The 14,741-nt window shown below is 47.8% G+C and overlaps 5 protein-coding genes across 5 annotated transcripts; 3 read left to right on the top strand and 2 right to left on the bottom strand.

The window, feature by feature from the left end:
• Positions 1-1,009: 1,009 nt before the first annotated feature.
• On the top strand, positions 1,010-2,399 carry TrAtP1_005293 (uncharacterized protein; the record flags this gene model as incomplete). The annotated part of the gene is made up of 7 exons (XM_066112649.1): positions 1,010-1,207; positions 1,273-1,436; positions 1,493-1,665; positions 1,720-2,041; positions 2,096-2,145; positions 2,202-2,266; positions 2,316-2,399. The coding sequence occupies 7 exons, from the start codon at positions 1,010-1,012 to the stop codon at positions 2,397-2,399; spliced, it is 1,056 nt and encodes a 351-aa protein (XP_065968734.1).
• Positions 2,400-2,762: 363 nt separating this feature from the next.
• Positions 2,763-4,286, bottom strand: TrAtP1_005292 (uncharacterized protein; the record flags this gene model as incomplete). Its single annotated transcript, XM_014088922.1, has 1 exon — positions 2,763-4,286. One exon carries the CDS (start codon positions 4,284-4,286, stop codon positions 2,763-2,765), a length of 1,524 nt encoding a protein of 507 aa, XP_013944397.1.
• Positions 4,287-6,411: 2,125 nt separating this feature from the next.
• Positions 6,412-7,567, top strand: TrAtP1_005291 (uncharacterized protein). The gene is made up of 4 exons (XM_014089432.2): positions 6,412-6,555; positions 6,618-6,652; positions 6,713-6,860; positions 6,911-7,567. Exons 1-4 carry the CDS (start codon positions 6,492-6,494, stop codon positions 7,384-7,386), a joined length of 723 nt encoding a protein of 240 aa, XP_013944907.1. The 5' UTR covers positions 6,412-6,491; the 3' UTR covers positions 7,387-7,567.
• Positions 7,568-7,807: 240 nt separating this feature from the next.
• On the bottom strand, positions 7,808-10,718 carry TrAtP1_005290 (uncharacterized protein). The gene is made up of 3 exons (XM_066112648.1): positions 10,424-10,718; positions 10,227-10,337; positions 7,808-10,153 (listed from the first exon to the last, which is right to left on the bottom strand). Exons 1-3 carry the CDS (start codon positions 10,663-10,665, stop codon positions 7,888-7,890), a joined length of 2,619 nt encoding a protein of 872 aa, XP_065968733.1. The 5' UTR covers positions 10,666-10,718; the 3' UTR covers positions 7,808-7,887.
• A 6-nt stretch (positions 10,719-10,724) lies between these two features.
• On the top strand, positions 10,725-13,838 carry TrAtP1_005289 (uncharacterized protein). The gene is made up of 4 exons (XM_014089434.2): positions 10,725-11,582; positions 11,643-12,725; positions 12,795-13,127; positions 13,181-13,838. The coding sequence occupies exons 2-4, from the start codon at positions 12,114-12,116 to the stop codon at positions 13,754-13,756; spliced, it is 1,521 nt and encodes a 506-aa protein (XP_013944909.2). The 5' UTR covers positions 10,725-11,582; positions 11,643-12,113; the 3' UTR covers positions 13,757-13,838.
• The last annotated feature ends 903 nt before the right edge of the window (positions 13,839-14,741 follow it).

The raw sequence follows: 14,741 nt of genomic DNA, 5'->3' as shown, positions 1-14,741 counted from the left end.
TTCCTGAAAAAGAAAAGGAAAACCTCTCATTGTGCAAAATATGGGAGTGAGGCGACTGGTTTGGCACATGATGTCCTCGAACGGGCGATGATGCGCTTCAAATATACATCGACACCTCGTTCCGTCGATAGAGGCAATAAACAATAAAGCAGAGCAAACATACCTATTGCCCGCCTCTCCTTCATCTAAGTCGTACGGCTCCGCAGACTCTTTCTCCCACTTGGGAATTTACAGCTTGCACATCAGGCCCATTCACAAGTTGAGGCCGTCATTCCCACCATCCATCTTCACGACAATCTTGAAGAAACTCAGCGTTCCATAAATCTACCACTACTGTTGGCATAGAATTAATCGCTCACGTAGTCATTACACTCTCTAGGTTCTTAGCACGGCTGTCCCGTCAAATATATGCACCTATCTCCATTCCTAGATGCTATGGCTGCCAAGCTCACAACTTTGCTGCATATCGGCGCGGAGATAACAGAAAGCAAGTTCACCTGCTATTTGGGATGGAACTTTCGCAAATGGCACAATTGTTCCCCTCTATTTTACTCCGTGCTTTCCTCTCGCAGTCGACCCCGACTGCCAAGGACCTATGAGGGTGGCTAACAAAAATAAGATTAGCCAATAAATTAAGCTTATATGTCTATCTTCCGTCCCGCCCAGCTTGATCTGCTGCTCTTGGCCCGAATGTCACCTCACTTAACAAGGAAGATGCCATGACAGCGAGGCATTAGTTACCGGATCAGGAAGCTCCATAAGCTCCAAAGTAAGTCGTCATGTACCGATAGGCATGAAATGATTGGTTGCTATGGCTTTTTATATCACAAATGGCAGTTACTCTACGCCTGGAAAACATTAATTGTCTGTCCGATCTTTCTTGCGCGTATCTTTGCGCCGCTACTTGCCGTAGAAGCATAAAATGGGTTGTTGGCCCGTTCATACTAGACGTCTTGCACTGCGAATATTTATCAGACTTCAATATCAACTTGAGCAAATTTTCGAGAACATGTCTACTAAAATCGCCATATCCTTATTTTTGGTGGCTTGCCCGCTTGCCCTCTCCGCGCCTCTGGCTGGCAGTGGCTCAGGGCTCCGCCTCATCAAGACCTCTGAAGCTGATATCGGCCAATGGGTGACTGAACAAGACAAATTCGACAGATTCATCTCAAAGAATATAGGATTCATCGACATTACCGATATCAAGGCGAGTATCTCAAACTATCGATTGAGCAGGCCGCGACCAATTCCTTTATTAACGTTAGATTATAGGACGATGAAGTGCTATCTATTCTATCCACCCCATCTTCAGAAGCCTCCATCTCTGCCCGTGCGGTTAACTATCCGACCAAGGTTGAGCACGTAGACGAGGCACAGTCACTCATCGCCGACGTGTCCATCAATGGCCCACAAAGCTGGTTAACCACGTTCACGCAGTGAGTATTGTACGAGGTTGGCCCGTAGTTGCATGATGATAACGATTGTTGACTAGATTTACTACGCGACACTACCGTTCGACTACTGGCACACAAGCCTCAGCCTGGCTTTTCGATCAGGTCTCCAGCATTGCATCTGCGAGGCCGGAAATCACTGTGCAGAGATTCAATCACACATGGAACCAGCCCTCTATTATTGCTCGCCTACCAGGCCAAAGCTCCAACTTAAGTAAGTACGCTCCCTCCAGAAAATTTGGTGCATGATGCGCTGACGCGCTTCGAGTTATTGTGGGAGCCCATATGGACTCTACTGCTGGCTCTGCTACAGCCCGCAGTCCTGGAGCAGATGACAACGGCTCAGGATCTGTTACTATCTTGGAGGCCCTACGTGTCATTGCCCATTCGGATTTTACCCCGAAGAACACTGTTGAGTTTCACTGGTACAGTGGCGAGGAGGGAGGTCTCCTTGGCTCTCAGGCCATCTTTTCAAACTACAAATCCACTCAAAAGAATGTGCTTGCCATGCTTAATCAAGACATGACTGGGTATTCGCCGAGTAACCAGCTGGCTGTATATACTGACAACGTTGACGCGCCCCTCACTCAGTACGTCAAAGTAATTGCTACTCAATACACCGGTGCTGCTCCTCTGACCACTAGATGTGGCTATGGCTGCTCCGATCATGCCAGCGCCCGATCCAACGGGTTCCGTCAGTTACCTCTGCTTCCTTTGAAAGACAGAGACCTTACTTACTATGGTCGATAGCATCTGCTTTCGTTAATGAAGACGTATTCGAAAAGACCAACCAAAACATTCATTCTGCTGCAGATGTAAGTTTCACAAATGGAGTCTGTTTGGCTTTGGCTCACATATAGATAGTCTCTTGAGAAGATCCAGTGGCCAGCTATTCTGCGACATGCCAAGTTTACAGTCGGGTTCATCGTGGAGGCGTCTTACATTTAATTGCTTTGCAGTTGGCTTAATGGTTTGTAGTCGCACACTCACCGAGGCGGGTAATATACGCATACCGCGAATACTGCAGTTGTTGTCTAGTTCGTGACGGCTATATGAAATAATAGCTCAATTGCTGGCTGCTTTACCTATCGCAAATTATTTCCTTATGCTGTTTGTGAAAAAAGCATATAGCGTGCTCATGTCACTTATCCGTATTACCTCACTTCCACAGACCAATTCTCAAATACATATAGTTATTATTGTCATTTTTTACAACACAGGGTTGTATTTATATTAGTTCTGATATTATATTTTTGCCTCATTCATTCGCATTTCAGGGCTCTTTACATTTTCCTTCCACGATTTTGCGCATTATAAGAATTGAGTGCCGAATCCTGTGCCTGACCCTCTTTGCACATCGACGGCTTGTGGTGTGCCATAAGAATAGCCACTTGCAAATATTCCCTCGTACGTGGGATATGGAATTTCTTTCCAAATTTTCTGAATCTTCTTTGCTGCTTGCAAAAAGTTCTTTCGAATAGTAGGATAGTCGCTATTTACCACCTTTTTATCCTTTTTGACAAACTTGCCATCAATCAGTACGTGCAAAATGTCTCCAATGTTCGCGTGCAAAATAATTGCTGCAACAGGATCCTCCCATCCGAGCATTGAAGGTGAATTCTCTGCATCCCAGACTACTAAGTCAGCTTTGGCGCCGACTTTGATAACACCAAGATCTGGGCGTCGGAGAGCCAATCCTCCAGACCGTGTGGCCAGCAAAAACGCCTGGTTGACGCTCATAGGGTTGTATGTCGGCACATTCCAGTTCTCCAACACTTGGTTATAGAAGTAGTGCCGTGCGGACTGAAGCCACATGCGGGCTTGTGTCAAGATATCTGAGGAATAGGTAAAATGGGTATCGATTCCCAGTGCTGCTTGGTCCTGCGCATAGTATGAGTGGGGATGGCCGTGGCCGTACTGCATCTCCGACTCGGCTGTGATAGAGATATACTGGTTGGTAGAACGAAGAAGCTGTAAATCATCTGCGGTTATGAAACTCGAGTGCGAAAAGACGACTGGGATAGACCCATCCAAAAGGTCAAATCGCTGAACTTGGGATGGAAGATTGCTGAATGCCCACGGCCCAGCGAGAGAATGCGTCGTCACAACCGAGACATTGAACTCCTTGGCAAGATCTGCGACAGTCTGGGCTTCGTTGATATCTGGATTTGATCCCCAGTAGTCGTATGCAATGCCAATCTCAGCAGCGGAATTTCCCAGCAGCGCCTTTTTGTTTTCGGCCATCTCCCGAAAGAGTGGGAACTGATCCTCGGCGGTATAGTTCAGTGATGTGATGTTGTGGAAAGTAAATGCCCAGAAGACTCTGGCTCCGCTATCGACCGATGCATTGAGTCCGGCGTACGATGTACTCGCTGACCAGGTGTGTGAGGCGTGATCAAGAATTGTAGTCACTCCGCCATTCACGGCTTCGTAGATGCCGGCAAGCTGGCTAATGTACACATCGTCCGCTGTGAACTTGTCTGCCGAAAAGTACTCTCCGTAGCGATTAAAGTATTCGGTAAGTGATGTATTTGATGCAATTGTTTTGAAGACAGTTTGCCACCCATGGCGATGGGTGTCAATGAATCCAGGACTTAGGATCTGATTCGATATGTCCACGACTGTTGTTCCAGATGGCAGGTTTGATGGCAACGGTTTTGAATTCACAGCGGCGATGCGATCGTTCGTGACCAACACAGAACCGTTTTGGATTATGCGTAAATAGTTCTCATTGTCGTCCCAAGCAATGATTGTGCCGCCTGAGAGCAACGTTGAAGCTGCGTCGACAACATTTGAGAGCCCAAGAGCTCCCAAAAGCAATTGAAAACGGCGCATGGCGGACACAGAAGCTGCAGCTTTTACGAATGAATGATGATATTTAAGTGTGTGTGTTACAATATTTCTACAGAGACTCGGCTCGTGTATTTATACAGCGCGTCACGTCTCACGCGTTACCAGCAACTCTCGCGAGACTCATTGGAGCCCAGGCTGTGGAACCTTGTAATAGGAGGCACAAGGCATACATTAGCTTGCCTTGTATCAGTTGGCTCTGCCTTTACGAATCCTCAATTGCGAGGCACATGTGTGAAACTCGAAGAACTGTTAATCCGCATTGCCCGCGATTGCCACTTATACACCGAACGCATATGAATGGATGTAACCTCGCATATAGATTGCGTGGGACCATTCCTTCATTCGGCATAATGCGGACCAATGGCTGGAGAGACCTTTGGTTGTTGGCTCGCCATTTACATAATCCTTGGTAATCCTTGCTGCCCACATATGTGGACCTATTGGAGCCTCGGTTGCGAGTATACTCAAATGAGTACCGATAATAGCTGTATCGTAAAGGGGTGTGACGAAATATCTGCAGATGCGCCAAGTGGAATCGTAACCGGGCTGAATATCATCACATTGTTCATCACCAACACTCTCGGTTACCAATCCCTGCGGATCTTGATGTAGCCTAGCTAGCCCGATGGCGTCTTCACGATACAAGCAAGAATTCGTATGTACATCAATGCCCATTCCTTCTTCCTCATTCCTACAGCCTCGTGCACTCGAAAATGGTCCCCAGAGGGCAGAAGGGTAATTCTACTCCTTGTTTACATCTGATACGGGAATAATGCGTGGAATTGGAGTTCAATCTTGGCATCATACTAGGTAGTATCTGATAATTAGTGCCAAGGACAAGAGGTCGGTCAGCTGAAGGTTTATCCTTATCCCGTCAGTAATCGCAATAATTACGATTCCTAAATGTAAGGTACATGTCTGTTGGCAAATTCGCCCTACCTGTCTACTTGTAGTTACTACATGTAGCTAATGAATGCCGAGCCGCCACTAATGCGGTATAAGTAAAAGCCACAGCCGCCTTGACGAAAGATTAAGCAACCTAATCTACCTATAATGTGTAAGCTTAAACAATATGGTTGAGTTGTCACGGCATCGAAGTTTCACAGCAATCTCACAATGGAATACCATGATCATCGTATATTACGCCTTGTCGCTTTCTCTGCGTCGGCTAGGCCGTACGTTAGTCTCAGTAGTGCGATCCTTCATCTCGTTCAACAAATATGATTAAAAAGGATCTGAGAATGATTGAAAGGCGTACAATTCCTCTAGTTTGCAAAATTGTGCGGTATCAATCATGTGATATGAGTTTTGATGGCATACTGGATGCGAGACAAGATGACTTCATATGTGCAATTAGAATCAAATGTCTCTTCAGTCCATTCGCTTTTCAATCTGTTATGTGCGATGTGATATTTCCTTGACAATACAAACAGTGAGATAAGTTAGCGTTGAAAATTTCTCTTTGCATAAGCCTTTCAAGTGGAAAGTCTGCGAGTGGCATATACCACCCTCTTGTAGCCTGAAGTAATGGAACTGTATGTGGAGATGGCTATGACATTGTTCTTTATAATGAAGCGCATATGCGAATCATCTACAGCCTATCAATGGCTCGCATCATTCATCAAGGCAGTGCTTCTTCACTGTCAGCTACTTGTCAACATAGCATCAGTGTGGGGAGCGTTTCATTCTTGGTGGAACGGGTGGAAAATTTCTTACAGAGTGCAGCACGGCCTTATAGGGCGCTGGGCAAGCCATAGCGCAGAGCTGACTGTAAAATTACAAAGGTTGGACCCCCCCTGTCAACTCTATACGCCCAGCGAGCTGACCCTGGTAATACGTCGCAACTTTCATTAGTAACGCCACTTGGATAGACTCGATGGATTTGCTTACTGCGGCAAAAGAACTCAAGGATATGCAAATCAAGATTTTTCATTCGAGGGAGTGGTAAATGGTGGTTTGACAAATTGCTCCGTAATGATGAAGAGATGTTAGACGAGAAATTTCGAGAGCAGTCTTCTTTGGTTGACTGTAGAGAACCAAGTTCAATGCCAAGGGGGTTGTAGTATATATATCAAGAAGAATTCAAGCAAAATATATCCTTCCTTCACCCACAACCATTCTCAACTATACAATTCACTTCCTGAATTACTTGTAGACCAGCTCGGAAATCGCCAACCCGGTTCATCAATGAAGCTCTTCTCTATCGTCACGGTAGCAATCGCATCGATGTCTGCAACCGCCATGGGAAACTGTAAGTCGTACTTGAACGTCAAATTTGGTTTGATACTGGCATCTATTGACTTGGAATTATAGCGGTTCCTTATGAGAGGCTTGACAAAGACAAGGCTGTATGTTAAGTTTTTCGAAACCTCTATTCATGGTGATCTTTCAAGCTAACACATTCAAAGGTTCTTCTTGTCGTTGATTTGCAAGTCGGCCTTTACAATGCTGTTAGAGACTTTGATCCGGTCACGTACAAAGAGAGCATCATTGGACACGCCGCCATTGGACAACTGTTTGACCTGCCAGTTATCTTGACGACTTCGGCAGAACAAGGTAAGATAACCTTCCTGCATACGAGATCCAAGACTTAAAAATATCTATAGGACCCAATGGGCCATTGCCGAAAGAGATTACGGACATGTATCCAAACGCAACCTTTATCAAGCGTCAGGGCGAAGTTGATGCCTGGGACAACGAAGATTTCCGCAATGCCGTCAAAGCTACAAACAGGACTCAGATTATCATGGCTGGCATTGTGACAGATGTTTGTACAGCCCATCTGGCCTTGTCCCTCCGTTCTGAAGGATACTCTGTTTGGGCCAATGCCGAGGCATCGGGTAGCTCTTCTACATTCGTCCGCGACATTTCCAACGATAGGATGCGACATGCAGGTGTGCAAGTTGTCAGTCTTTTCTCCATCGTTTGCGATCTGATGAGGGACTGGCGAAATGTCCCTGGCGCGGCGGAAGTGTTTCCTTATCTCGACAAGTATTTCCCTGTTTATGGCATGGTTGCTAGGGCTCATGCCGCGGCCACCACCAACGGAATTGTCCAGCCGGGAGAGGGTGGCCTTATCTAAGCTGAATGGAAGCTGAATTTGAGGGGATGGATTGATACTTTTGGAAGCGAGTGAAGATATGGGTGTCTTTTGATCTTAAGTGGATGTGGCTGCTTACCTTGGTGTGGTTTTTTCCTACATGGTTTTCCCATGCCTTCGTGCGAATGCAAAGGTTATTCTAGTCAATGGATTTGTTATTTTAGCTATTCAATTCAATATTTTCAATACTCTACAAGTTCCTGTTTTCTACTTAGCCTTCTTACCAGGCATATTGACTTTATTGTATACAAATTAGTTAAAGACTTGCCGGTTATGGCTGTAACCCTATAGCCGCTGTTACTCCCGCTGTTGGCTACAGGTTTATACTGGACTTGGACTACGCATCTTTACGATTGATAAGAGCACTGGCGAAAATTGCCAAAATAGCTACAACTGCGACGGGGGTACACAACGCACAAGGATCATTTCATATCACACCAGTCGTCAATTGATACTATATACAGTTCATCCTATCTTTCTACTCTAAGACTGCCTTGGCAAAGTGCTAATCTTTGTAGCCTGGCCACTCAAAGTAAAATTAAACGTCTGCGGTCCATTGACATCGAGAGTAAGTTTGTAATCGCCGGGGTAAATCCATCTATCACCATTGGTATCTGCACGAGCAAGTGATCCGAGGTTTATTTTCAGGGTCAATTGCTGGGTCGCTCCGACACCAACGCTCTTGGCACGCCCGTATGCAGCCAATTGCTTATTGGGGTAGGGTGACGGGCCTGCGTTTGTGGATGAGAGGAACACAAGGCCAACATAGTCGGATGCAAGATTTGCCTTGCCGCCGGTGTTGTGTACGCTGACGACGAGTGTTGCAAATACTGACGTATCTATGACCGCGCCTGCGTTGTTGACAATAGTTGCAACGTCTGTGCCAGCAGTGTTGATAGACTGGAAGGACACGGAGAAGTTGGTGTAGTGCAGACCGTAGCCGAATGGAAGAACTGGTGTGCCAGTGTACCAGGCATAGGTACGTCCGGGAATGCCATTGCTTGGGCGCAGGTTCATGTCTTGGATGTTGTTGTTGTTGATATAGCTGGCGGGGTACTGGGTGATAGGAAGTCTTCCAGCTGGCGGGTTGGCGCCGGTGAGAACATCAAAGACGGCATTGCCGCCATCTTGACCGGGATACCCGGCCCACAGGATCGATCTGACGTTGGGGTTGCTCAACAGAGAACTGTCATCAATCTGGCCACCTCCAAATTGGACAATGACCAGAGGCTTGCCCAGGTTTGCCAATTGAGAGATCAGATCGAGCTGGTTTCCAGGCCAGACGATTGAGCCACGGTCAAAGCCTTCGTTCTCTACGGTGATGTCAATTCCACCAAGGTATACAATGACATCGGAAGAGCTTGCGGCTGAGAGAGCAGCACTGAAGCCGCTGGTGTCTTGAGAGTTGATGGCAGTTCCTTGAGCATACTTGACGTTGCCCCATTTCTGTTGGAAGACATCCAAAGGGTTTACCAGGAATGGTGCCGTGCCGGCATAGTTGCCCTGCATCTGGGTAGTGGCGTTAACCCATGGACCAATGATAGCGACGTTGGAGAGGGTGCGAGAAAGGGGAAGAGTCCCGTCGTTCTTCAACAATGTCATTCCTCCAGTAGCAGCATCGTGAGCAAGTGCTTGGTTCTGAGTGGTGTTGACATTTGCCCAGCTCAGCGACTTGTATTCAGATGGCTGATCGAAATATCCGACTTTGATAAGCGCCGAATACAAACGGACCAAAGATTGGTTGAGCGCAGCTTCTGATGTCAAGGCGGCCTCTACAGAGGCGTTCAAGACGTTGTAGGAGGAACCGCAGTCGAGATCAGTACCAGCATTAAGACTCAAGGCAGCAGCTTCAGTCAGGTTGCTGGCGTAGTGGTGAGGATCAAAGACGTTATCAACAGCATCACAGTCGGAGACGACGTAGTTGAAGTCTTCGGTAAAGCCAAAGCCATCTCGCAGAACGTCCTGCAGGAGATATTCGCTTGCGCAGGCCGGAATGCCATCGACAGCGTTATACGCGCACATGACAGACCCAACCTTTGCGTCACGAACGCAAGTCTCAAACATTGGCAGATAGTAGTCTGCCATATCTTGCTGAGTGGGGTTAAGATTGTTGCCTGTGCGGCCATTTTCAATGTCGTAGGCAGCAAAATGTTTGCAGGTTGCAATAATCCTGAAGAAGTCAGGGTTGATTCCTCCCTGAAGCCCGCTAATCAGGGCCAGGACATAGCCTTGGATGCGGAAGGCATCTTCTCCTGGAGTCTCCATGCCTCGACCCCATCGCGGGTCTCGGAATGGGTTGATATTCGGCGTCCAAAAGTCAAGTCCAGCAAATCCGTAGTTTGCAAAGGCACGTGCCTCTGTGCTGATGGCGGTGGCGACGTTTTGGACCAGAGCATCGTCAAAGGCAGCAGAGAGGAGAATAGGCATAGGGAAACTGGTTGCAGCGCTGAAGTTGGCACCAAGAGGCGACTGGAACTGGACGCCGGTACTGCCAGCAACTCCGTGGAGTGCTTCATTCTGCCATTGGTATGCGGGCAAGCCGAGTCTCGCACTGCCGGAAGCAGAACTGCCAACGTTGGCAACTTTCTCATCAAGAGTCATAGGCTTCACAATGGCGGCGGCTCTCTCAGCCATGCTCAGAGTGGTGTCACAGATGGCATTGCTGCACAGGGGATCACGGGTACAGTCGGGGAATGAAGGCGTCAAGGGGGGGTTTGCCGAGGGGTTGGTGACGGAGTAGATGTTAATCCTGCAAAGTTGTGTTAGAATGGAACATTCCCTGACACTTCAAGCTGTTTCAAGGTTATGGAATCATAACATACATATTTCCACCACCGCATGTCTTGCTGGAGTCCGCAGGGCATGGTGTGCTGCATTGACTATCATCAGCCTTTACGGCTGTGCTCTCAATGCTATGACCACAGAAGCATTGGCTTTCAACAGTAAAATAGTCAGTCTCAGAATGTTCACAGGCTAAACGCTCAAGAGGCGCGAGTTTCAAATCTTCAAAGTAACTCACATGGCAAACTCGACTCCAGCAAACTGGTAACCAGCCGCACCGCACACGTTGGCGCAGTACTGCGGCGAGTTGAGGTTTCCAACCGTCAAGAACGGGCCCGCGAGATCACGAGGCGAGTTGGGATCGTGGTAGCATCCCACGTACGTTGTCGTCGCTTCATACACTGGCAAACATGTTCGAGATTGGGCAACATGGAAAAGGGCCATGGAGAACATCCATGGTAACAGCTGTAGACGCGCCATGGCTGACTTTGAAAGCGATGCACCCGGCACCCTAGAGCCTCAGAATATCAATCTGCGCGCCTGGTTTATAGCGATGAATCGTATTCCGTATTTTCGTGAACACAAATTCCCACTTGTTATATACACCTGCCGGCTGCATATGCTGCCTGCTTACTATCGCCCGCAGCTCTCTGGCCACATACAGAAATGGCTTCATAGTCCAAATCCGCTTTCTTAATCGAGCAAGGCTTATGACCCGACGGGTGTGACCATCTCCGGTTTCCGAACGCCTCCCTCTCTTTTTCTCGATGTTGCCGATCCTCGCCCTCTGCGGAAAACTCACTCACATCTCCATTACGCCATCTTCCACCAAGGCAGTATCGAACGACTAAATCGTTACGTCTATCGTCTTCCCCAGATTTTCCCGTCTCCTAAAGTTTAGATTCCCGGCGGCTCGTTCGTCGACTGCCGTGGCCAAGGCTTTTCCCCGCAGCCTCAGCTGTCACCCCTCCATGTTGGTTGGAGCAGTCTCTGGACGGCAGTGCCTCTAGAATAGAGCGAAGGTTGCAGCTTGAATTAATGGATTATAGTTAGGCTTCCAATGTTAATTTTCCGGCTAGATCTGGTGACCATTTAGCCTAAAGCCGCAACGCCAGCACAGCGTGATATTAGTGGCAGACGAGTTGAAAATGTCCCGGCCCCGGGTACCCAATAATTCCTGCATGCGGTGCCAATCCGGCATTCCGCCTTAAAGCTAGGCCGTTTCCCTGGTTCCTACCTCCATCTGAGATTTTGCTCTGGTTGTCGTTACGCAACGTTGTCATATTTGTAGGTGTCTGATGCTTTGTGAGGGTGGGAACCATGCGTCTTCTTGTGATGCGTTTACAGGGAACGACCGAGATTACTGCCGAAGCGAGTGAGCGCCGGACACCTTTGTGGTAGGTGGCTATCGTGTTTACTATTCCCTGAGCAGTCCACCATTAATCCGCCATTCACAGAATCTTTCCCTGGCTGTCAGTTGAAAGCTTGAAAGTAAAGGGGCAAGCGTGGAGCTTCTTGATCGGGCCTAGTCGGTTCCTAGCTGTAAGACACAGCTAGGATATGCCCTATTTCTGACAACTAGGACAGCATCAGACCCGGGCCTATCGATTTTAGCATCGGATGATGGTGGGCTTACCTTCGCATACTTGCTCCGTGCAATTCAATGTGGCATAGTTCCTGAAACACGTAAACTTGCCGTCTCTCGGAATTAAAGCAAGTAAGCGGATAGTACGGAACATGAGGATATAGGCCATGCTGAAAGAATAGGAGAGCCGATCTGAATAGATAAAAAGTGTAGAGAAGCGCTAAGAATTGTCCTGTTCCTCGAGATCCTCGTTGCTTTGACAGGCCCTCCAGCTTCTTTATTCGCTGCCTATAAACCGCTGCTTTCTTATTACAGGGTTATCAGATCGCACTAGCAAGCCAAGATGAAGAACGTTTTCACAGGCGGCCTGCTGTTGCCGGCTCTGGCATCCGCAGCTTGCATCTCCTCGGGAGACCAGAACACAATCAACAGCGCTTTCCAGTCTGGAGGCCAGAATGCCGTTGTTCAGCTTTGCCCCAATGCCTTGATTCAGATCACCGATATCGTCAAGTTCACCGCCGATGGCCAGGAACTCTCCACACAGGGCTACCCTACCGACAGCTCCAGAGCCACCATCCAGGTCGCTGTCGGCAGTGGTGCTAGCACTCTGATTTCTGCCAGAGATCTCAACAACATTCGCATCAAGAACATCCAGCTGGAAGGTAACCGACAGAACGCCGGCTTCCTTTCAGGCGGCGATGCCAACATCATCGTTGGTGGTGTCACTTCCGGCGGCCAGGTCATCTCGAACGTAGCATCGCGAAACCCCCGCAGCTGGAGCTGTCTCCATGTCATTGGCTCTGGACAGGACAACAACCCTTGCAGAAACGTTACCCTAACCAACAATGACATTGGCCCTTGCGGTCAATCTGGTACCGATCCGGCCAGTGGTGATGGCCTATGGGCCGATGGCATCTCCCTGGACTGCACTGCCTCTCTAGTGCAGGGAAACACTGTAAGTGACCATACTCAGAACCTTTTAAAGAATTTGTGAGAATAGGAGCCTCTAACATATCGACGCTAGATCACGGGCAGCACAGACGGTGGTATTGTCGTCTTTGGTTCTCCTGGCAGCACCGTCACCGGCAACACTGTCAAATCATCTTCACAGTACCTAGGATTTGGTGCCATCAACCTTGTCGATGATGAATACGATGGTAGCTACGCCGGCGTTACTGTTACCAACAATAACATCATAGGCGATAAGTTGTTCAACATCGGTATTGGCGTTGGCGCCAACGTCTGGTCTTTCAACGACCCATCAGCGCTGTCTGGACCAGTCACCATCACCGGCAACACCATCAGCGGACAAGTCAGCTTCCCCATTGCCGTCAACGGATGGACCAACGGCATTACGGTATGTGATTTACGTGCAATATCTATCTACGACCACCACTGACATGTCTTTAGGTCACGGGAAACACTGTGTCGGGCGTGACATCTCCCAAGTCCAGCTTTGCTGATGCCTCTCAATGCAGCCAAGCTATTCAGAGCGTTTTCAACTCCAACGCAAACCTCATCTACTACCCTGCTGGAATCTCTGGATCTCAGAACTTCCAGTCTGGTTTCGTTGCCACTCCTGGTAACGCGACCAACTTCTTGTGCTCGAGCTTGCCGCTGCCAAACTCGGTCACGTTCCAGCCCGGACAGCTGACTGTTGTTTCCGACTCTGGCCCATTCGCTACTCTTCACAATGTCATTGCTCAGTACCAGGGCGACAACAACTTAGTGGTTCTTCAGGCAGGCAGCCCTGTTTGGGCATCAGGCCACACTTTGCCTAACGGTGGAAACTGCGGTAGCCCGTCCGGATGCCAACTGAAGTTTGGCTCCGACGGTAACTTTGCATCTTTCTTCAACGGCGTCCAGCAGTGGAGCACCAACACTTCAGGCTCTGGAAAATCCCTGGTAGTCCTTAACCAGGCTCCTTGGATCCAGGTCAAGGATGGCTCTGGCAACGTTATTTGGGACACTACCAAAAACCAATAGTTGCAGAAAGCAGCGTAGTTGATCCTGTACATAGTATACAAACATATACATAAACATAATAAGAATTTGGTGCTTAGTTTGGATTCTTGAAAGCTTCATTTGCTGTGCTAGCAGAGGCATATGAATGGATGACTGCATCTCGTAGAGAACACTCCTCAATAAGTAGAGTTGCCGAGCTGAGTAAAAATGTGGGACAATGAAGGCTGAAGACGGAATGATTCTCTACTTTCTAATTGGCGTTGGCTAGTATAATCACAATCATTATTGTAATTGCTACGAAATTTTCATCATTTAATTGTGCGTTCATTTGTCATGTTAATGTGTCAACGACGATTGCATAGCGGCGTTATGACTCAACACAGAGTCTTAATTGTGTAACGACTGGTTTGGCTCCCTTCTCTTCTATCTCTGTTATACCCTGCAACTTTCGTGTGTATAGAATGATACTCATAACCCATGAGATTTCGCATCAAAGCTATAACCTTTTCTTCTTATGCTTTTGGTAGATTTTGGTAGATTTGGGGCGGGGGCACTACAGGCAATCTGATCAGTATACATGATATGCGTCATCAACGGTTCCTAAACGAGATCGGGGTGGTCGCGCTCGAGAGAAGGACGATAGTAGGCTGTTACATTGATCAGTCTTAGTTTTCAAATCAAATGACAAAGAGGCAGAGCTTGTGAATAGTAAAACCCGTGCGATGCATAGATTCAGACTTCACTAGGGTATCTTTGCTCAACAATAAAGAAAAGAAAACAATTTCTACTCATTGAAGCTATAGCTGAACGATCACACGTAAAATTTCATAAACATGTGACGATTTAGTTGTAATTCTCGCCATATCTCCACCTATATCCCCTATACGAAGAACTGACCGAATGCAGATGACAGATTTGGTTATTCATTATAAGTACAGGTTTGCGATATCTAAGTACGACTGCAGCACAGATCAAAGCGAAGAATGGCAATCTCATGTGTGTGTAT

Source organism: Trichoderma atroviride, chromosome 3 (genome assembly GCF_020647795.1).
Source record: "Trichoderma atroviride chromosome 3, complete sequence".
Lineage (NCBI taxonomy): Eukaryota > Fungi > Ascomycota > Sordariomycetes > Hypocreales > Hypocreaceae > Trichoderma > Trichoderma atroviride.
This window is presented reverse-complemented; position numbering and strand designations above follow the sequence as displayed.